The sequence below is a fragment of the Megalobrama amblycephala genome, linkage group LG14, assembly GCF_018812025.1.
Source record: "Megalobrama amblycephala isolate DHTTF-2021 linkage group LG14, ASM1881202v1, whole genome shotgun sequence".
Classification (NCBI taxonomy): domain Eukaryota; kingdom Metazoa; phylum Chordata; class Actinopteri; order Cypriniformes; family Xenocyprididae; genus Megalobrama; species Megalobrama amblycephala.
In genome coordinates, this window is record NC_063057.1 from 34,315,025 (window position 1) to 34,340,030 (window position 25,006).

General features: G+C 38.8%; 1 protein-coding gene across 3 annotated transcripts in view; it reads right to left on the minus strand.

Moving 5' to 3' along the window:
• Positions 1-25,006, minus strand: part of LOC125246085 (NACHT, LRR and PYD domains-containing protein 12-like) — a 65,093-nt gene that overhangs the window by 14,560 nt on the left and 25,527 nt on the right. For all 3 annotated transcript variants that reach the window (XM_048156930.1, XM_048156931.1, XM_048156929.1), the window contains exons 9-11: positions 24,690-24,860; positions 14,924-15,094; positions 1,819-1,992 (exon numbers count right to left, since the gene is read on the minus strand). In XM_048156930.1, coding sequence (XP_048012887.1) covers positions 1,819-1,992; positions 14,924-15,094; positions 24,690-24,860 — 516 coding nt within the window. The remainder of the gene's footprint in view (positions 1-1,818; positions 1,993-14,923; positions 15,095-24,689; positions 24,861-25,006) is intronic.

The following is a 25,006-nucleotide window of genomic DNA, read 5'->3' on the forward strand; positions in this document are numbered from 1 at the left end:
GGGGTGTACTCACTTTTGTGGCCAGCGGTTTAGACATTAATGACTGTGTGTTGAGTCTGAGGGGACAGCAAATTTACACTGTTATACAAGCTGTACACTCAATACTTTACATTGTAGCAAACAGTGTTAATTTTGGCAGCCATTTTTGATTTAGTCTTTATCTTCAGACAAAAAATGCTCCTTAGAGTCACATTTTAGTCATTTTTGTCTTTCATATTTTAGTCTAGATTTAGTCAATGAAAAGTCATTGCATTTTTGTCAAGTTTTAGTCATTACTTTTAGTCAAGCTATAGTTAACAACATTAATTTTGATAGCTATTTTATATGTAGTCTTTAGACAAAATAGCCACTATAATTTTTCTCTTTAGACCAATTCATTTAAGTTTATGAAAAATTTGAATCAAGGTAACAGGCTGTATTGACATTACACTCTTAGCAGCAGCACTTGTGCAATTCTACATATCCTTTTTCATTGGTTCTCAACTTTTTACCCCCCTGAGGGATTTAACATCCTTCTGTGCACCCTCTCTTTTCCACTTAGACTGCAGTTACACCTTTTCCATTAAGGGACAATATTTGCCCTCTCAAATGGATTTTTCCAGTGCATTTCTTTTACCTTTATAAATACCTTTATATAAAAAATAATGCTTTAAAAATGCAATAAATACAATGGTGATAAAAATGAAGTGATAATCCGTTATTTTCAAAATAAATACAAATGTATATGCTTTATAAACACAAAATATCACCTTGAACGCACTTCATCATTCTTCAAAATGCTTATGCTGTATGTCCTCCACCTTTCCTATTCTACTAACGGAACAAACGCGGTTTTGTTTGACGATGTTTGTTGACAACCAATTTTCTCAGCTTTTTGATTAAAGTGTTTCCATTTTTTTTTAAATGAAACTCGCCAAAATTTAATTACTGAAAAAAGGGGTCATGAGGCTAGAATGAAATGTTTTTAAAATGGAAGTTAAAATACAGTTAAAGGTATTTCAAGTATAAAAAACAATACCTAAATAGGAACATAGTATAGGAAGTGGATAACTTTTGATTCACGTAAATAAAAAGTATACTTAAAGTGCAAAAATAACATATAAAAAGTAAACTATAAGTTTAATATATGTTTATTTAAAGTAGCACTTGCAATAAACTAGTAGTTTACTGAGAGTATATTTCTAAGTGTTCTTTCATATACTAAAAACGTACTACTAATTTTATAACAGTACTCTACTTACTCTACAGTACGTTACTTACATATTCACTTGTAGTGTTGATGCAGTACAAATGAGAAACAGCTGTGAACTAGTTGTGTACTTAACTACTGTTACACTTAAATTTAGTACACCTAAATGTATACTTCAATTGCACCAATTTAGTCCCAAGTGGTATTAAAATAGTACACATACAAGTTTATTACTAGTACATTGATATTAGTATACTTAATACATATAGTATACTTAAAAACATACTTAAACATTACTTAAGTATACTTGATAAAATGATCTTGAAGTATACTTCTTTCTCGTAAAGGCCACTAGTTCTGTTTGCTGGAAAATACTGTTTCTTAACTATTTGATGTATCCCTTCTTTATTCATTTATAAAAGCAGATTACTGCTTGTACACAATCAGTAAATTGTGTCAAATGTGCAAAATTAAACAATTACCAACTACATTAAAAACACTGTGTGACCAGTAGGGAAAAACCCAGAAAGTGCAGCACTATAAAACAATGTGACTTGAGTCCAGTTGTCTTAAGCTAATCAGTAAACTATAAACAAACTGTAACTGCTGTACAGTATAATGATACTAACTGTAGTTTCTCCAGATTGAATTGTTGGTTCATCAGTAGATCACTGAGGTTTTTCACTCCAGAGTCTCCTAGTTTATTCCCACTCAGGTCCAGTTCTCTCAGGTGTGATGGATTTGATTTCAGAGCTGAAGTCAGAGCAGAACAACCTTCATCTGTCATATAACAGCATCTTAACCTAGATTAGCAGAGAGAGAGAGATTTTTGATTTTGAAAATATTACATATTTTCTCTTGAAATCTTGAGAGATATTGGTTATGCCTCTAAACAATGAACAATGATTCCCCTCTTTCTCCTTTTTTTTTTTCCCTCCCCCTCTTGTCTCTGTATCTCATGAATGTGGGCGGATCTTGGGTTTTGTTGTAAATAGTTATAAATCTAAATTGTTTAAAAAAAAATAAAAATAAAAAAAAAAAGAAGAAAATATTACATATTTTATAACCCTTTACATCAAGGTAAAAAAACATACACTCAACAAATTTCACATTAGAAAAGAAAAAAATGATGAAGCATCTTAGAATTCTAAAGAAAAAAAAACAAATCACCTTTACGTACTGCACACAAAGCACCATGACTTGCACCATATTTGCTCAAAAGAGGGAAGATCTTTCATTGTTTTATAAAACTGAAAATCAATCAACACTCTTGATTTAATCAAAGATAAAAAGTACACAATAACATCACCACTAGACTTTTGTTCAATCTTGTTTTTCCCGCTAATATACATAGCCAATTTAGCTTGTCCTAAAACCAAATTCAACAATTGACAGTGTGGGAACCATGGACGAACCAGACAAATGAATCATTCAGATGATTCTTTCAAAACATAATTCTAATTCAGAATCGAGGTTCTGACTCCAGCTCGTCTACAGAGAAAACCAACGTTAATTACTTTTATAACCCCATTCCTCCTGACAGCAGGAGAAATGACAAACCGAATGGTCAACATATTTTAACTGCATACATTTTAAATCGTGTCCACAAGTACTACCTGTAACCAGTTTTGCTTTAGAACACCCACAATCCATGTAAATGTGATAACTCTTGAATGACTGACTGAAAGTATGCCTTATTTGGACATGATTTAATTCTTTTTCTCTTTTCTAAATCCTGACTTGAATGAAATCTGTTTAAAATGTTCCATATTTCATTTAATAGAAATAATGTTAAAATGGCACTCTGCTAAAGCAGAGACGGGAAGTAAAACCTATGTTTTATTGGGGGTAGGGAAAAAGCCCTTTTGAAACAGGACGATATCTGATTGGCCAAAACTCCTCTGAGGTGTGACAAACAACTAAGTTTAAATAGTCATATCGCAAGGAAAAGTTAAGACAAGAGAACCAAGACAAAGACAATAACCAAGAGCCATGGAGTAACAAGAAGAACAGACAAGCAGCTAATTCAAGCCATCCAATCTTCACTCACATTTCTTTTCTTTTCTTTTACTTAATTTTCTTTTCTGCTGAAAGTCTCGTGTTATAAGTTTTTCTGCAAAGTTCAACCAATGACTTTTGCCATTTCAACTTTAACTCCAGCGACAAAGAGACTTCCTTTCATTTTTCTGCAAGCTTAAATGTGATTGGTTTTTACCTAACTACCATCTGGACCTGAAAAGACAAATCATCGACTTGGAAAACCCTTCTCTGCACGCCGACGAGGGAAATTCACATTTAAAGTTGACTAAAGCAAGTACCCCAGATTAAAACTGAACTGGTGTATTTAAATTAATGATTCATGGTTCGTTCAGGTCTTTGAAGTGCATTGCTAGGAATTATGTTCATCATATCCCTCACTCTCTCTCTTAAAACAATTTCTCCCTCATTTCCCTTCTTACTGCAATGTATCGGGCCCGATACTGATACTAGTATTGGTGCATCCCTAGCTGTGAGTATACTGTTGATTAAACTGCCTTATCTGGACCTTGCCAAAATCCTAGCACTGCTGCAATAAATAAAAAGAACCCTTCGTTGTTTTGTAGACTTCCCAGAAAGACTTAAAAGATTCCTTAAAAAAATTATCATTAATTTCACAATCTCTTATCATCCTGGTCCCAAGAATGTCAAAGCTGTTGCCTGTGACGTTCCTGAACCTATCTTACCCAAAGAAATTATTATGAGACCCATCCAATGGTCTACCAACTCCATTCCCTCCTTCTATGTCTCAACCATCACTCCGCCGTGCTGTCCTCCAGGTTTGCAATATGACACCAGAACCCAACGCACTTCACTCATCCATTGAACTCACTCATCTCTGGGCACTGGCCACTCAGGGGCCAATGGAACCCTCTTGCTGCTAAAAAATCGTTTCTGGAGGCCAACATGGCCAGGGATGTGAGAAGGTTCATACAGGGATGTCCAGACTGCGCTATCCTAAAGAGCCCTCGCCATATTCTATCTGGCAAGCTCCATCCGCTGCCCATTCCTAACCAACCATGGTCACATCTACGAGTGTACTTCATCACTGGTCTTCCCTCTCTCCAATGGAAACACATGCATCCTGGTGGTTACTGACCGATTAATTGTGAAATCTTAAGTGTATTTCCAAACTCCACCAAAAACAATAAAATGTCCAATATGTTGTTGTCTTAAAAACTGTTAAAAATGGTCACAGTTTAGTTTAGGGTCCAATTTTCACTATTGAAGGTGCCATCAAATTAAAAATTTAATTTACCTCGGCATAGTAAAATAACAAGAGTTCAGTACATGGAAATGACATACAGTGAGTCTCAAGCTCCATTGTTTCCTCCTTCTTATATAAATCTCATTTGTTTAAAAGACCTCCGAAGAACAGGCGAATCTCAACATAACACCGACTGTTATGTAACAGGCGGGGTGTACGCCCCCAATATTTGCATATGCCAGCCCATGTTCCCAACATTATGAAAGGCATTACACAAGGGCAGCCAGTATTAATGTCTGGATCTGTGCACAACCGAATCATCAGGCTAGGTAAGCAAGCAAGGACAATAGCGAAAAATGGCAGATGGAGCAATAATAACTGACATGATCACTGATATCATGATATTTTTAGTGATATTTGTAAATTGTCTATCTAAATGTTTCGTTAGCATGTTGCTAATGTACTGTTAAATGTGGTTAAAGTTACCATCGTTTCTTACTGTATTCACGGAGACAAGAGCCGTCGCTGTTTTCATTTTTAAACACTTGCAGTCTGTATAATGCATAAACACAACTTCATTCTTTATAAATCTCTCCAACAGTGTGTAATGTTAGCTTTAGCCACAGAGCATACTATCAAACTCATTCAGAATCAAATGTAAACATCCAAATAAATTCCATACTTACGCGATTAGACATGTTGCATGACGCACACTTTGTAAAGATCCATTTTGAGGGTTATATTAGCTGTGTGAACTTTGTTTATGCAATGATAGAGTCGAGAGCTTGGGAGGGGGCGGAGAGCACAAGCAATTAAAGGGCTAGCAGCCTGAATCTTTCTAAAACTGAAACTTCACAGACACATTCAGGGGACACCTTGGACTTATATTACATCTTGTAAAAAAAACGTTCGATGGCACCTTTAACTTCGACTTTTGCCTCAAACTCATTTTTATCTATTTTATGTATTGGATAGGATTATGGGATTTAGAATAGGTTGTATACCCGAGTATACTTCACTTTCCGCACCCAGACGCGTCTGCTCATCTTTCAAAATATAATAAACCACAGATGTGCACGGATGACCGAGTTCGACACATGCGCAGTACAATTTTTTCTATACTTTTACCAGAGATCATGTCATCAACGGGACATTCGCTGGGCAGGATCGGAGAAGAAAAATAGTGCATATACCATTGCAACATAGTTCAGAATATACACCAAGAGAACAGGTATCAAAAACGATGGAGAAGGCATGCTTCTGTGTTTACTCGTCTTGTTTTTGAATCACTCTTTATACATTCTTCTTCGACAACTACACATTGTGCTCAGTACTATGCGTATTGCCACCTAGTGGACTGCTTGTGCATGCGCTGTTGCATGTGCACCGTCCGCGCGGTCTCAAAACTTGGGCTGCACTCGGACGTGGTGTGCGGCTGGCCGCGAGCCCTCTGCATGACGAAAATTACGTAATGTGGACAGTGCACGAATGTGGATGGCTAAAGTATACCTGGGGCTTTAGAGTGAAACTAAACAAGCATAGTGCCCACCGCCCCTGCAAGGTGGTTATAAATACGGAAGCGGATGCAATCGCACTCTGTTTATCGCTGAGGAGACAACCTGAGTCTACACTACAACGAATAGGGTTGGGAATCATGAGAAATTTTCCGGTTCCATGATTCCAGGTTACATTAAAATAATTAATTAACTAATAAAAACAGTAGTAAGGGAAAAATTCACAATACTCGACTCAAACAGTCCTTTTTGTGTTTATTAATGTTGTAAAATGAATTTGTGACTGTTAATCTCAACAAATTCGTTAACACTTTACAGTAAGGTTCATTAGTTAAAATAAGTTAATGACATCAACATGAACTAATAATGAACTGCATTTCTACAGCATTTATTAATCTTTGTTAATGATAATTTCAACAATACATTATTAAAATCAAGAGTTGTATTTGTTAACATTAGTTAAATGCACTGTGAAGTAACATGAACAAACTATGAACGGCTGTATTTTTATTAACATTAACAAAGATTAACAAACACAGTAACAACGGTATTACTCATGGCTAGTTCATAAATGAACCTTATAAAGTGTTACCACAAATTAGATAAGATGCTCGAACACATGTAAGATCCAGACAGGTGAAACAGAATATTTTTTTAAGTTGGTTTCATAAAGACTTGTTTCTGAAAGAATGATTCAGTGATAGACACATTTTTTACAGTACATTTGTTGCCACCTATTGGCACCCAACTGAGATTATTAGCTAAGGTTAAACCGTTTCTGTCACCTAGCAATCTTGAAAAGCTTATCCATGCTTTTATTTTCAAAAGATTGGATTACTGTAATTCTTCGTATGCAGGTGTGAGCCAATCACTGTTAACTTGTCTGCAGTTGGTGCAAAATGCCGCTGCTAGGTTGTTGAAGGGTGTTCGTAAACATCGTAAGCATATAACACCCATTTTAGCTACTTTACATTATCTTCCGATTCACTACAGGGTCGATTTTAAATGACTTATTTTAGTTTATAAAGTCTTACACAATTTGGCTCCTTCTTATTTAAGTGATCTTCTGCATTTATATAAACCTCAAAGGAACTTAAGGTCATCAAACCAGATGATTCTAGATGTCCCTAAAACTAGATTAAAAATAGGAGGTGACCGGGTATTTTCAGTGGTGGCTCCGAAGTGCTGGAATAGCTTGCCTTTGTATCTTAGACTTTTACCTACTTTGGGTTCTTTTAACCCTCTGGAGTCTGAGGCTGATTTGGGGCTTGGAGAAGTTTTGACATGCCCTGACATTTGTGCTTTTTTCAGTTGTTCATAAACATATTAATGACAAAAGTGTCATTACACTGTATTCAGCACAAACTAGGCTACCATAATATGTGAGGAACATGTATGTACATGTTTGTATTTTTGAAGGAATAATGTTTATGCATGGTTATTGAAAAAACAAAAAACTTAAGTCACTGAAATAAGGCCAAAAAAAGTATATTAAATCTGTGTTCACAAGACTTCTGGGTATTGGAGGTTGTAGACTAGAGTTTTTGCTTCAAAATTATGTAAAAATTATAATGCCTACTTGTTCATATAAAACAATATATTGATTTAGTTTTTGTAAGACACTTTTTGTCAAGAAACACAGTATGCGTGGAGGCGTGAATCGTCATGAATAATGGGTCATTTACACCTGAGAAGACAAAAGAAACACATAATAATGACCTGAAATGACTTGCATATTAATGAGGCCTTTCAGTCAGGTAGGCTGTGAAAAAATGTCTCAGCTCAATTTAAAATAATGGTATTCTATTATATTCTTTAAAATATAATGTATTATTGTGATGCAAAGTGTCTGAACAATTATGTTTCCTCTATGGCATTTCATATAGGCTTTTAGCTTTAAAGCATGCACATTTGGAGAAATATTGATGGATTCTTATATGTTTATGACAATATTCTATACTGAGGAGTAATATTTATTCAATATATTTATTATCATCACTATGAGTGCTGGATACTGTGTTTTCAATTCATACTTGCAGCCGGAGGGTGCTCTGTACACCTTTAGTCCACAAATTATTCTAAAGAATAAGAGGACATTTCAGGAATGGTGTTTTCAATTCATACTTGCAGCCGGAGGGCGCTCTCTGTACACTCTCTGTACACCTTCATATAAAGAAGAAAAGGAACCAGGAACTAACGGCATGTCTTCTAGAGGTCGCTAACCATGGCTTAAACATCCAGATAAACACTTTTCAGTACAATAAATACACGATTGAGCTGGCTCCGTGGGTGTGGTTGCATTAGCGGATAATGGGCTGAATCACAGACTTCTGACATGGCTCTCTTTTCATACAGATTACATAAACACAGAATGTTTGTTTTCGATTTGACTTGCATGATTTAAAACCTGACATTTCAACGTGTATTTAGACATAAGTGTATTTTTTGTGTGATTAGTATTTACTAAGTTAAAGTTCATTTTCGGAGAACTATCAGATTGGACTTCGTGCAGAGGGAGAAGAGAGATCATGCATCATGTTAGTTTTCTTTATTTTACAAAAAGCACAACATTGTTTTTTTACTCTGAGTGTACACAAATAAAAGAAGACATTCTATAGTTTCAATTGATATATTACTTATGTCTCTATGACAAGAAATGATGGAGTATTTTAAGTCTGTTTTGCTGCAATGTGAAAAAAATCCTGCAAAACGCACCGGCGCGTTTTCAGACCTCAGGGAGTTAAAAGGAAACTGAAATTGTATTTATTAGAGTTGGCATTTAGCTCAACACATTGAGAGAACAAAGTGAGTTTCTTGCCTATGATGTTTGTTTTATCTCCTCCTTATTCTTGTGCTGTTGTTCTCCTTTTTCTAGTTATTATTGTACAGCACATTGGTCAACCTGGTGTTGTTTTAAAGTTCCTGTAAAGTCAATTCTGAAAATTCTTTCTAAACACTTTATAAATGTTACAAATGTATTGCTGAAACACATTACAAAGTCTCAGAATTGTGTAATGCTTAATTGTGAAGTTAGAGCGTTAAACAGTTTTTCACCAAGTCTCTGCTCAGGATTTTTTGGGCGGAGCTATAACGGGGGTCTGATGACGCACATCATCCCCCGAGCATAGCCCCTCCCCTAACACTATATAATTGTCGATGACGCACCGAGCGTGGCGCAGCCTCTAACTCTACAACGGTTCACTCGCTCAATCTCGAGTGTCATTACAGTTATACAGCCCTTTGCACATTTAGCTAGTAATGCCTTCGTCACGCAAATGCATATTACATGGTTGTTATAATATATAATATGCTTGGTCTCCTTATTTAAATTTCCTAAAATGATGATATGAAGGATTCTAAAGTGATCGTTCTACACAGGATAATTTTACAAACTTTCATCAGACAGCTGGGATTCACAGATAATCCGCTGTTTTTGGTGAATGTGACTGAACAGACCTCGGCCCCCCCTCCCGCCTCGGCCTTCTTACCGTCCCGACGATAACCGATGATATATGGGGCCGGACAGAGTCTCTCCCGTCCCAGCCTTCATCCTCCCGTCTCGTGGCACCGTCATTTGTCGACTCGACAACAGTCCGGCAGTACGTGCCCAATGAGTGTAAGTTGTCGTGTGTGCTTATGTTATATTTAGTAGGTAGTCTACTAAAAAGTGCAACCCTCTAACGTGATTCTTTTGTTTAATATGCATCAGTATGTTTGACTCATTAGACTCAAGTAAGTTAAGACAGCAGCTCTCACGAGTGGGCGTGGTTTCAGCGCCGACAGCGGACACCCCCCCTGCGTTTGAGAGCAGACAGCGCTGCCTATTTTTTTCGAGATTTTTATAACTTATTTCATTTAATTGCAGATTTTTTTAATCATTCAAATTTGGCTGGGTGGTTAATAACACATTTTTCTTTGGTGTGACAAACTCAGAACACATACTTTAAAATGACTTTACAGGAAGTTTAATTGTGGTCTATAAATAAAATAAACAACAAAAAACAAAACAAAATTGAAATGTTACGTTGTGCAGCGAGAAGGGTTTTCAGTACATTCATTGCTATAATATTCATGAGGTGAGGCGTCTCTATTAAAGTATACGCTCCCTGCACTTCGACCATCCATCACACCAGAACCGTTTTCGGAACCAAAACGTAGAAATCTTGCATGGTTCCAGTTTTTTTCAAAAAACACAACCGGTTCCAGATGAGAACTGGTTCTCAGTTCCTAACCCTAACAGCGAAGACACAGAAACTGTGGCGACGGGATGTACGAACGTCCAATAGGTTTCTTTCAGTTGGTCACATCAGATGTATGTTAGTAGTGAGCGATGAATTGGGATCCCAAATAAAACGCCACAGTTACTGACCCTTTCCAGTGCCCAGCATATGCTCCAGCCACCGAGAGAGTCTACTGCTGTTTCACAAGACCCACTCAGTAAGACTTAATCAACACTGGGGAAGCGAACCCATAGAGGCCACTGCGGAGGCCACAACCTACCCACATATGGACTGGCTGTGGGCAGTACGCATATGGAGTTCCTGGGATGGTTCCAGCCTAGAGATAGGGGAAGACTCATCTGACAGGTGACAGAAGAATTGACTCTGCTAAGGGAAAGACTAGGGAAAGCAGTAGGGAGTTTAGCTGTGGAGAATACACGTATGGGACCACTCACGTGGAGGGGTCACAACATATGGCACCCAGCCCAAAAATCAACATCAGTGACGGACGTTTAGCCTAGCATCAGACACTCTGCAATGTCCGAGCCACAAGGGGAGGCAGAGGAACTCGACAGGGTTTGACAGGCAGGGAACTCACTGGAGCAGTTATTGCATGTATCCGGCCCAGGGGGCAGGAATGGCATAGCAAGCCAACACTAGAATGGGTATTTCACGTTGCCGGCTACTAGAAGCGAGTACACAGGAAGATACCAGTTCCACATGAAGGCTATAGAATCTAGTGAACGTGTTGGGTGTTGTCCAGCCCTTAGCTCTACAGATATCTGTCAGCGAGGCGCCGAGTACCAGCGCCCAGGAAGAGGCAACTCCTCTAGTGGAGTGAGCTCTTAACCCGAGTGGGCAAGTCACACCTTGGGACTGATAAGCCAAGGCGATGACATCCACTATCTAGTGGGCTATCCTCTTCTTGGAACAGCATTTCCCTTCTGCTGGCTTCTGTGACAGACAAAGAGCTGATCTGAGGTCCTAAACTTCACATTCTATCCACATACAGGCGCAGAACGCGGACAGGACAAAGCAAAGCCAGGGCTGGGTCTGCCTCCTCTGAAGGCAGCGCTTGCAGGTTCACTACCTGATCTCTGAAGGGAGTGGTAAGAACCTTGTGCACATATCCAGGCCAGGGTCTCAAGATAACATGAGAGTCACCGGGCCCGAATTCCAGGCAAGATTCTTTGACTGAAAATGCGTGCAGGTCCCCTACCCTCTTAACTGAGGCCAATGCAACCAGGAGAACGGTCTTAAGGGACAGTACTTTTAACTCCACTGACAGCAAAAGCTCGAAGGGATGACCCTGGAGAGATGTAAGTACCAGGGAGAGATCCCAAGAGGGTATAGAGGAAGGGGCAAGGCGGATTCATTGTCCTCGACCCCCTCAGGAACGTGACGATCAGGTCATGCTTCCTCAAAGACTTACCATCAACTGCATCGTGATGTGTAAGACTAATGCTGGACTATCTGGACCAAGAGAGGGTACTCTTTGAGAAAACAAAGGAAATAACATTTGGACTCTCTCTTGCAGAATTAACATCCCCATCCGAGACGCAATCACACTGAGTTAATCACACCTCACACCTGCCTTAATCTACATTTCCTTTCCTTCACCCCCTCTTCCCACATCTCTTCTCTCTACATGCAGAGATGACCTGAAATTCACCCAAAAGTTTTGTATTGATCATCTTTGAATTGATTATGTAATTGGCATGATACATTTACCTGACTAATAAATTGTCACATTTGATTTTATTCTGACTTACTCTGAAATCATTGACTTCAGTAGATTACGATGTATCCATTGTTACCGCAAATCTGCGTCAGGTTAGTAATGGACTAAAGTCCAGTTTTGAGTGGAGCGTAGGGCACACCAACAGTCCCTACAGAGCATTCATTTTAGAGCTCCGACTAACACTTGGCATTAGTTCAAGTGTACTTAGACTGTAAAGGCTAAAAAGGGAATTTCTGTTTAGGACAACAAAATGTTGATCAGCCAACCTAAATAGGGTGAGCCTTACCTCTGTTTAATGTAATGTTACTCTAGTTAAGTGTACATGGGAAACCATGGCATAACCAAACTAAAGCTACTATAAGAGAAGTAATATTGGTCGGCTTTTCTGTAGTAGTGGTTGTGATCTCTGACTAGAGATAGTGTTACTTTAATTCAAGTGTATACAGATCTATGGGGACTAAACAAATACATTTAGATAGAGCAAGCATGAAGCTGCCTTCTAAACAGTATAGTCAATTACCTCTGTCTAGTGACCAAGACTGGCGAGTTTGTGATCATGGGCCCGCATAATTAATGAATGGTGAGGACCCTGTGCGACTCTGAGAACCGAATGAGCGAGTACAATAAGAGTAAAGAGTAAAATAGAATATTCAAATGTATAGCTAAATTATTATACAAATGACCAATAATCAGTTGACATTCTAAACTGACACTGAAAAGACCGAATGCGCAAGAAACCTTCCCCGTCCTGTGGGAAACCGCTGTTGGGCCGATTGGGTGGGCCTTATAGATGTGCGGCAATAGAGTCAACATACACCATGAGGGTGGAGGGAGACAGCCTTCGCTCCAAGCCCTCTTGCAGGAAGGAAAGCTCTGACCTGACCGAACATGATCAGATTTTACGAACAGGTTCCACTTCAGGGCATAGACGTTCCTCGTAGAAGGAGCTCTAGCAGAAGTGATAGTCTCTACAACCAACTGGGGTAGATCAATTAGAACCTCCACATCCCGTCCAGGGACCAGACATGGAGTTTCCACAGGTCCGGACGCAGGTACCAGAGGGTGCCCCGTCTCTGAGTCAGAAGGCCCTTCCTCAGAGGAATGGGCCAAGGAGGCGCAGTCGCAATGAGCTTCAGATCCGGAAACCAGGTCAGAGTGGGCCAATACAGAGCCACTAGCAAGACCTGCTCCTTATCCTCCCTGACTTTGCACAGGAGCTGTGCTAGAGGGCTCACTGGGGAGAATGCATATTTGTGTAGGAAGCCCTAAGCCCTAACCGTGATCCTCAGGTCACCCTTCAATCACGCAGACGTGCCGCTCCCCCGACCAGAGCCAGAGAAAATGGCTGAATGAGACATAGGGGAGGGAACCCACTACTCCCTGAGAACCAAAGAACGAGAGTCTAGACCTCAACACTGAGATAGTCATGTTCTTGCAGTGAGAACATGAACTATCCACAAAGGCTGCCTCAGAATGCTGAACGCCCAGCCATGCGACAGCAATTGTGACCATCAGCGGGGACCAGGGAATGACCGCATCCAATAACGTGCAGATGAAATTACATCTTAAAAAAGACACAGTGTTCGTCTCTGAAGGTCTTTTAGAAGGGGGAAATTCAGCTCTTGATCTTTGTGCTGAAGCACACAGGGAACAGCCACGAGGTGACTGCAGGTACACCACTCCCTCAGTCACACGCACAGAGGAACCAGCCCAAATTGCAAATATGGTGATAACAATGCTGAGAAAACAGCAGTTGAGAGCTGTATAAATAGCTTGCTCTGTGAAAGGCTCGCAGCTTTGCTGTAGTGTGCCTTAACACGAGCACAGAGAAACGAGGCTCTTCAAAGGCTTGAGAAATTCACTCTCAGTCAATAGCCATAACACAACGAAATGAAAGACAAAGTGCGACTGTATCCACTTCCGTATTTATACCCATCTTGCAGGGGCGGTGAAGTCACCTGCAATTCCATTGGCTTGTTTAATTTCACTCGAAGCTGATAGGGCTATCTGGCGATATCCCAATCCGTCGGTTAGTACTGACGTACGTCGAACGTGACCAACTGAAAGGGAACTGCATTTAGACGAGCTGCCTTTCCTCCTAACTTGCCCATTAATCTGTGCTATAAAAAATGACATTAAACATGATATATATATATATATACACACAAATTGTATTTGAAATTATTATGCAAGTGACATAAAATAAATATTCAGATTTTCGTGTTTCAAAGAAAGTGTTTGTTTGTTTTATTTTCCATGTCTTTTTAGATAACAATCTCAGATAGGTTTGTTGAGTAGTTTGCCAGGTCTACTTAGGTAAATGTTGAGCAGCAAACAGGTATTTAAACCTGCTGGTGTCTCTGGAGTCTCAAGAAGCTCACTGTACAGGCTGGCAAATTCTCCATTTGATTATTTCACTTGATTCATTTACAAGTTCTCCATTTGATTCTTTCACTGTAGATGTAAGCAGTGGAGGCTAAGGGTCATCACGCACATCTCTATGTGGACATGAGAAATGCTTATGTCTGAAATAGCCACATTCAAAACATTTCAGATTCTGTGCTTGTGTGAACCATTTACAAATTATCTCTGTGATGAACTCAAAATGAAGCTTTTAAAGTTCATGCTTCAGTGTCTTGTTTTTGCACCCTTAAGAAATCATCCTCATGGGGCTTGCAATTTTCGCAAATCTTAGAAGTTCTTTTATGATGACAATGTTAGAAACAAGCAGCAAAACATTTGAAATAGTGATAAGAAACCAATCTTTTGTCCTATGGCTACCAGCATCTCTTTGACTGCTATACCGGCCTCTGGCATGAACCTGCACCCATTACAAAGGGATACGGAGGCTGTTCCTTGCACTGGAATGGCTGTCATGCCACCAACCAGGACCCGAATTTCATGTGGTGAAACCTTTTTTGAACACTTTAACTAAAAAAGCAAATAACAGGGGAAAAAAGAAAAAAGTGGGAAAACCAAAGACAAAGGGTGCTGATCTGTTGTAACCAACCTTACCTCAATATCTCCAATTTACACTTTATATTCATCAGTCCAGTGCTGAGGATCTTCACTCCTGAATCCTGCAGTTTATTATTGTTCATGTTCAGCTCTTTCAGACTAGTATCTGATCCAAGAACTGCAGCCAGAGCTGAACAGCTTTTGTCTGTTAAGTTACAATCATTTAGCCTACAAGACAAATAAATTACATCACAAAATTAGATGGAACATTTTTATACAAATACAGGTGCTGGTCATATAATTAGAATATCATCAAAAAGTTGATTTATTTCACTAATTCCATTCAAAAAGTGAAACTTGTATATTATATTCATTCATTACACACAGACTGATATATTTCAAATGTTTATTTCTTTTAATTTTGATGATTATAACTGGCAACTAAGGAAAATCCCAAATTCAGTATCTCAGAAAATTAGAATATTGTGAAAACGTTCAATATTGAAGACACCTGGTGCCACACTCTAATCAGCTAATTAACTCAAAACACCTGCAAAGGCCTTTAAATGGTCTCTCAGTCTAGTTCTGTAGGCTACACAATCATGGGGAAGACTGCTGACTTGACAGTTGTCCAAAAGACAACCACTGACACCTTGCACAAGGAGGGCAAGACACAAAAGGTCATTGCAAAAGAGGCTGGCTGTTCACAGAGCTCTGTGTCCAAGCACATTAATAGTGAGGCGAAGGGAAGGAAAAGATGGGGTAGAAAAAAGTGTACAAGCAATAGTGATAACCGCACCCTGGAGAGGATTGTGAAACAAAACCCATTCAAAAATGTGGGGGAGATTCACAAAGCGGACTGCAGCTGGAGTCAGTGCTTCAAGAACCACTACGCACAGACGTATGCAAGACATGGGTTTCAGCTGTCGCATTGTCTTGTGTCAATGTAGCAGTTATGTATTTAGACAATTATTTTGTGATTCCACTTGCCATGACCATATTTGGGGTTTCCTGCCACCATGCTGACTTGGGGGGTTGGTGCACTTTGCTGCTTCCCAGTCTGCATGAGACGTCACAGCGGTAAGTCGCACAAAGTTTTTGCGGTGATTCAATTAAGGCCATGTTTCATGTAACAGCTGAATTCACATGATATATTTGTATGATTGTAATTCAAAACCCCTCGGTGATGTACATTCAGATGTTTCGTTAATTATTTTTCTTTAAGTTACTTTTAATATCTGTAATTTTCTCTCTTTCACAGTGTCGTGCATTGCTGCCGCACACTGTTTATATACTGCACAAGTCCTCATATATTGCCATTTGTGTTATACAGGTACATGCATTATTGCTCTATGTTCTTAAAATGCATTTTGTAAAAAGTATATTGCCCAGTCTGCATGAGACATCACAACGCGTTGTGCATTGCTGCCGCACGCTGTTTATATGCTGCACAAGTCCCCATATATTGCCATTTGTGTTATACAGAATAAAATGAGGACCTGATGACAAGATTTTTCGCAGTCTGTCTTTGATTACGACACAATGCAGAAAACACACCACTACATCAAGCCACTCTTGAACAACAGACACCATCAGAAGCGGCTAAAGACAAAAAGGACTGGACTGCTGCTGAGTGGTCCAAAGTCATGTTCTCTGATGAAAGTAAATTTTGCATTTCCTTTCGAAATTAGGGTCCCAGAGTCCGGAGGAAGAGAGGAGAGGCACACAATCCACGTTGCTTGAGGTCCAGTGTAAAGTTTCCACAGTCAGTGATGGTTTGGGGTGCCATGTCATCTGCTGGTGTTGGTCCACTGTGTTTTCTAAGGTCCAAGGTCAACGCAGCCATATACCAGGAAGTTTTAGAGCACTTCATGCTTCCTGCTGCTGACCAACTTTTTGGAAATGCAGATTTCATTTTCCAACAGGACTTGGCACCTGCACACAGTGCCAAAGCTACCAGTACCTGGTTTAAGGACCATGGTATCCCTGTTCTTAATTGGCCAGCAAACTCGCCTGACCTTAACCCCATAAAAATCTATGGGATATTGTGAAGAGGAAGATGCAATATACCAGACCCAACAATGCAGAAGAGCTGAAGGCCACTATCAGAGCAACCTGGGCTCTCATAACACCCGAGCAGTGCCACAGACTGATCGACTCCATGCCACACCGCATTGCTGCAGTAATTCAGGCAAAAGGTAAGTATTGACAACTAATCAACTAAGTATTGAGTGCTGTACATGTCACTCAATACTTTTCATGTTCATACTTTTCAGTTGGCCAAGATTTCTAAAAATCCTTTCTTTGTATTGGTCTTAAGTAATATTCTAATTTTCTGAGATACTGAATTTGGGATTTTCCTTAGTTGTCAGTTATAATCATCAAAATTAAAAGAAATAAACATTTGAAATATATCAGTCTGTGTGTAATGAATGAATATAATATACAAGTTTCACTTTTTGAATGGAATTAGAGAAATAAATCAACTTTTTGATAATATTCTAATTATATGACCAGCACCTGTAAATATATTTTGCATTATTTTAGTTTTGTTTTTACATAAACATTATATATATTGGTCAATGATGTGGCGTATCAATTCTGGTGTCCAAAGTATATTCATAATATTAAAAATACATACATTTTTAAATGCATAAGATTAAATGACTCGACTTCCCCTTGTTAATTACTCATGTAAGTATTCATTATAAATAATTAATCTTTAAGGAGCTATTGAGCTCAAAAGTCCCAAAATATCATTCCGGGTAACTGTCCCGGCTTAAAATCTGAATACAAAAATATGACAAAAATGTAAAAAATATGAATAAAAGTATTTAAAATGTACTTGGGCATTATTGTGTTGATGTTTTCAATGATACTTACAAATATAGTGATAATAATAAGTTTATTTACATTTTTATGATGGAAAGAATTTTGTCCCCAAATTTCTCTTGTCATTCCTGGATAACAGACATCAATGACCATTTTAGACCATAATGCATTTTGTTATGTCATGTGACATAATACTGTATCAAAAGAAGACCCTGAAGGAGCCCCAAAACATGTGGAAAGGTCAGTAAGCATCTCTTAAATGTTCATATATATATATATATATATATATATATATATATATATATATATATATATGTATATATATACAGGTCCTTCTCAAAAAATTAGCATATTGTGATAAAGTTCATTATTTTCCATAATGTAATGATAAAAATTAAACTTTCATATATTTTAGATTCATTGCACACCAACTGAAATATGTCAGGTCTTTTATTGTTTTAATACTGATGATTTTGGCATACAGCTCATGAAAACCCAAAATTCCTATCTCAAAAAATTAGCATATTTCATCCGACCAATAAAAGAAAAGTGTTTTTAATACAAAAAAAGTCAACCTTCAAATAATTATGTTCAGTTATGCACTCAATACTTGGTCGGGAATCCTTTTGCAGAAATGACTGCTTCAATGCGGCGTGGCATGGAGGCAATCAGCCTGTGGCACTGCTGAGGTGTTATGGAGGCCCAGGATGCTTCGATAGCGGCCTTAAGCTCATCCAGAGTGTTGGGTCTTGCGTCTCTCAACTTTCTCTTCACAATATCCCACAGATTCTCTATGGGGTTCAGGTCAGGAGAGTTGGCAGGCCAATTGAGCACAGTAATACCATGGTCAGTAAACCATTTACCAGTGGTTTTGGCACTGTGAGCAGGTGCCAGGTCGTGCTGAAAAAACGAAATCTTCATCTCCATAAAGCTTTTCAGCAGATGGAAGCACAAAGTGCTCCAAAATCTCCTGATAGCTAGCTGCATTGACCCTGCCCTTGATAAAACACAGTGGACCAACACCAGCAGCTGACATGGCACCCCCGACCATCACTGACTGTGGGTACTTGACACTGGACTTCAGGCATTTTGGCATTTCCTTCTCCCCAGTCTTCCTCCAGACTCTGGCACCTTGATTTCCGAATGACATGCAAAATTTGCTTTCATCCGAAAAAAGTACTTTGGACCACTGAGCAACAGTCCAGTGCTGCTTCTCTGTAGCCCAGGTCAGGCGCTTCTGCCGCTGTTTCTGGTTCAAAAGTGGCTTGACCTGTCCACCTGTCTGACTCAGTCCACTGCTTCCGCAGGTCCCCCAAGGTCTGGAATCGGTCCTTCTCCACAATCTTCCTCAGGGTCCGGTCACCTCTTCTCGTTGTGCAGCGTTTTTTGCCACACTTTTTCCTTCCCACAGACTTCCCACTGAGGTGCCTTGATACAGCACTCTGAGAACAGCCTATTCGTTCAGAAATTTCTTTCTGTGTCTTACCCTCTCGCTTGAGGGTGTCAATGATGGCCTTCTGGTCGGCAGTCTTACCCATGATTGCGGTTTTGAGTAATGAACCAGGCTGGGAGTTTTTAAAAGCCTCAGGAATCTTTTGCAGGTGTTTAGAGTTAATTAGTTGATTCAGATGATTAGGTTAATAGCTCGTTTAGAGAACCTTTTCATGATATGCTAATTTTTTGAGATAGGAATTTTGGGTTTTCATGAGCTGTATGCCAAAATCATCAGTATTAAAACAATAAAAGACCTGAAATATTTCAGTTGGTGTGCAATGAATCTAAAATATATGAAAGTTTGATTTTTATCATTACATTATGGAAAATAATGAACTTTATCACAATATGCTAATTTTTTGAGAAGGACCTGTATAATATGTGTGTGTGTGTTAAAAGTCGATATATAACGTCATATGGCAATTAGAATATTCATTTATGTCATTACCTTGCATTCATATTCTGCCAAGTGTCAGCACTTTAGATTTGTTTGCTTCTCTGCTGCTACTCTTTGTGTTTACGTAATGTGTTTTAATGCAAACAAAATCCCAATTAAACTATTTAATCTAATTCTTTTTTTGTTGTTGTTGTCAGACAATATGAAATAGTGACTGAAACACAGTCCATTAAGACTACATGCAGGGCTCAACATTAAGCCTTGTTGTCACAATCCCAGTTCTGTTTTGTATGGACTCAGAATATTCTTTATTCTGAATATTATTTTAGAATATTGCAGTTTTGACATTTAAATCTGCATATTTGTGATATTTACCCTGAATTTTTTTTAAACCTTTTATAAGGGGTGAATAATTAGAATAATACCACACTACAGGGCTATCAAATCAAATCATTTACAATAAAAAAATTAAAACTGCATTAAATAATTATGAGATTGTTTTAAATATTTTTTGAAAATACTAATGTGAAATGTCGAAGGTGAAAATTATAGTAAACTGCCAGCAGGTGGCGGCAAGTGACCGTCTTAATAAGTGAGTTATTTATTCAAATGATATTATATAACCTATTATTATCCACTATCGATCACCAATTACACTAAATGTAATAAATGAACAGAGCAGACGCAGATAGAGGTGTGCCTGCAGCATGAAAGCAAGATCTCGCGCTTGTGCAGAAGTACTGGCGAGTCTACTTGGGCCGCTGTCCAAAACAGCATTATGGCATTTTGCACCGGCCGGAGGCAATTGCCAAACTGGTTCTGCGTGTGTATCACACCAATGTTCATATTTTGCGACAGCAAATCAAAGTTATTAATTATGAAGACTATATTCAAAATAAACCTGTAGTATTATTTTTCTTCAAAACTATCTAAAAAAAGCCTGTAGGAATAAAATTTAATGACTTTTAATGCCTTTTAATGCCCCACGGAAACCCTGTGGATAACACTAATAAAGTATTTATAATGTTTTTATATAAAAAAATGATCTATTTGATCTAAAAGATTAGCTTAAAGTGATGATAGCTAAGTTGTAGTTTTCCACTGATGGTAAAGTTAGTATTTGTATGTTTTTAGTCATTTTTACTGTCATTCATTTTGATTTCATTTGATTCAATGAGTCACATGGGTCTTTATCATTGAATTGAATTTTGTAATGTCAACTGGTCAAATCATGAATAATGTAAACATATTTATTAATATAACAACACTTGATTTAAGCTTTAGTATAGCCTTCCAGGAGCCTCTGTCTAATAAAGAGAGGCAGAGATGGTCTTTGGTATCAGCCAACAAAACCCTTTAAAGGGGCTCTATGTAGGAATGACACCCAGTGGTCGAAATACGTACTGCAGTCCAAATTCAAAATATTGTTTGCCCCGCCCCCTCATTCAAAGATGCGGAGGGCCAAGGACGCACAACAAGAGAGAGCGCAATTGACAATGAAAGCTGAGGAGACTTACACACTGTAAGCTAATGAGTTGATTTACCTGATTTAATATGGTGTCATTTATAGAAATTTTTAGGTGAATCCAGAGGCTTTTTAGGTCAGGTAGTGATGTCGAAATACTATTGGATAAACTGGCAGCACGCGGTTTCACACAGACCAAATCAAAGACAATTTGTCAAGTAGGTAAACTTAGCATGTTTCCTAATATCTGCAAACATATTGGGGTATTTTTATGCTTTACTAAAGTAAAAATCTTACATATAGCCCCGTTAAGGGTTATGAACAATAAGTCTATTCAGGAGAACTCATATGGTACTCATGTCGTACTGGGCACTCTGCCATGAGATGGCCACCAGCTCCACAGTGGAGACATAGTTGTTGGTTTATGCATCTTTGGCATTTCATACGAGTGAGGTAGTAGGAATCAACTTGCATGGGTTCATGAATGGGTGCTGGAGGGTTAGCAGATGATGTTGCGGCTGGAGGATGCCGCGACACAGTGTTAACTTCGACCGCTGAGAGGAGTTGAGCAATCCTTACAGATCAGGAGATGAAATTTTCCAGTTCTACGCTGTCATCATAAATGGCCATTTGAGCATGGACAGATGGAGATAAACCTTGACGATAGGCAGTGAGTAAAGCCGTCTCATTGCAGCCGCAAACTGCAGTGAGCGTACGAAATTGCAGGGCATAATCAGCTACTGTGGTGTTATCTTGACGGAAATAAAGCTGATCATGCACAGACAGTTCATGAGCGGCTTGACCAAAAACTTCCTTAATATGAGTGATAAAAGTTTCTAAAGAGTGAGTGACTGGAGCATCCGATTTCCATAAGGTTCTCGCCCACTGCAGGACCTTACCCGACAGCAGAGATATAATATAGGTGATTTTGGACCTTTCCATGGGAAATTGCTGTGGTTGCATTTCAAACAACAAAGAACACTGTAATAGAAAGCCGCTGCAATCCTCTGACGTGCCAGAGAACATCGCTGGTTGGGCCATGGGACACACCGCACCACCCAGCGTCGAAGAGGGTGTGGAGTTGAACGATGCAAGCGACTGTTGAAGTGAGTGGAGGAATTCTGCAGAAGGATCGGAAGGTGGATTAACGGTGGCATCGCTCTCCATAGTGTCATAACACTGAGTTCAAAGTATCATGTCTCGTGATGTTTCTGAGTCTTCTCCTCTGAGTTCAAAATGTTTATTTCCAGGAATGTAAACCAACAACAGGTAAGACACTTAGGCCCCATCCACACAGAGATGGGTTTTTGTGAATATGCATCAACATTTTGTATTGGATAAGCGTTTCGTCCAGACGGATCCAGCATTTTCGGAAGGTGAAACCGCTATTTTTTATATATTGTGTGAAATGATGATGTCATGCTACAAGGTTTATTCGCATGCTACAAGTCTTATTTGCTGTTTTAAGTGTATCTCTGTGGCAGAATTACAGTGCCACATACTGGTCTGGCATGTATACTACATCGTTTTAAGTCATTTCAGTGGTTTCATGTGGTCACAGATATTTCTTGAGATGAGGAAAAAAAAGATTGGATTGGGTAAGCTCCGGCTTCGTGTGGACGTAGCCTTAGCTTGTAGAAATATCTTGGACAGAAGGTCTGTGTTAGAGAAGTGCCACTGGTAAAGCTGTAGATGATGATGATGATCACAAAAGGAGAGGTAAAGTACAGGATGAGAGATCAGGTGTCATTGTGGTAACACGGATGAGACCAGACAATGAGTGTGTGTCTGTGGAGATGGTATATAAGGAAGTCCATGATCGTATGGGTGGAAAGATATAAATATACAAATTAAAATATAGAAAAATATGTTGTAAAATAGTTTTTTTGTAACTGGTCTATAGTATTTTCCTATGTTTTAATTTGTATTTTCTTATTTTTACTTTAATTTGCCTTTAATAATGTTTTTGCTGTGGTATCAAAGTCTTTTGGGAAGCAAAGTTTCTTTAAAAAATTATTTGTATTTTAATTATTTGTATTCTGTGACCCAAAAACCATAATATGTTCTGAACTGAGTTTTGTGATTCTTTATACCACTAACTGACATTGAACTGGCCCTGGGCTAGGTAACCCATTATCTGCATTTTCTGTTCATTGCCAGTTTATTTAATAAAGACTAGGGGTGTAACGATTTATCGCAGTACGATATTTTGCGATGCAAAAATGTTACGATATGCATCGTAGGGTGATGGTGATGCTTTTACGATATGACGGCAGTCTAATCTTATTGGTTGAGCTGCCGACGTGACCTACTCTGCAAGGTGGCAGTGAGAGAAACCGGTTGTCACCGCAAATGGTGTGTCTCAATCAGCTCTCTAGTTCAGTAAGTGTTTCGGGCACACATTGAATCTTGCAAGCAGGTTTAAACGTTTCTCGCGTCAGTCTTGCTTGGCAACAGCTGTGCTCACAGAAAAGCAAAAGATGCTTGCGATGCTCTGCTTTAAGAAGTTCCGCGGGGCCGTTCACATATTGCGTCTTTTCCGCGTGCAAGTCGGTTATTTCAAATGTAGCCGCGTGGCAGGCGCGCTCATAATGGGATCAACGTGGTCGCGACGCGCATCCGGTGCGTTTTCCAGGCGCATCGAGATGAACAATTCTCAACTTTTCAGAATGCCGCAAGCGCACCGCAGGCCATGTGACAAGAATCAACCGATCAGCTATTGCCTTTCCGTAACAAAACATCAAAAGCTCAGCCAAACAGCTGATCATAGCTGTACAGGGAGGTTTTTATATCTTATCTCCATAAACATATCTAGTAATAAAGCTAATGCAAGGGTTAGAAATCATTTATCCTTTGCAGAAACTTCCTGATCCTCTTGGAGAGCTCAGTTCATGGTTGCATAGCAACGACCGACGCCACTGGAGCACAAGTGCTTTGGAAAGAAGGAGAAGAGGTGCGGCCGCGCCTTCCACGCGTGTGATATGTGAACGGCGTCTATTCATAATTCTAAGTTCATGTTAAATGTAACAATCTTTTTCAGTGACAGACAGACCTATTCAGTTGTTAATTTGAATACAGAAGGTTTTTATTAAACCTTGAAATGTGATCTTGTATGTACAACAAGGAAAATGATTGAAATTTGTTAATGTTTGAATTTCAGTTTCATTTTGTTCAAAATATCGTGATACGTATCGTATCGTGAACTCCGTATCGAGATACGTAACATATCGTGACCTGAGCGTATCGTTACACCCCTAATAAAGACTGTGATAACAATCTCTGTTTCTAAGTCCTTATTAGCCAATGCAACAAAAATAGTCAGGTCAGTTAAATTCTTGCAGTGGGACATGCAAAACTACATGTTTGGTTGCGTGGGCCACAAACTGGAAGAGGTTGGGAACCTTTGTTCATCTGCAAGGCTGAGATTACATTATCAAACCCAATCTTTTATCCTACAGCTACCAGCATCTCTTCGACTGCTACACCTGTTCCCTGCACCAGAATGGCTGTCATACAGGCAACCAGGATTTATTTGAACACTTTCACTAAAAAAAAATCAAATAACAGAAAAAAGAAACAAAAAAGTGGGAAAATCCAAAAGAGAAAGGATGGTGATCTGTTGTAACAAAACTTACCTCAGTATCTCCAGTTTACACTTTATATTCATCAGTCCAGTGCAGAGCAGCTTCACTCCTGAATCCTGCAGTTTATTGTTGTTCATGTTCAGCTCTTTCAGATTGGTATTTGATTCAAGAACTGTAGCCATAGCTGAACAGCTTTTGTCTGTTAAGTTACAATTATTCAGCCTACAAAACAAATAAATTACATCACAGAAGAGATAAATACATTTTCCATTGTTTTATTAACATAAATATTATATAACCTTTAAGATTTCTTTAAGATCACTTTAAGATCTTAGAGAATATTTCTTGAAGATAATTTTAAGATCAAA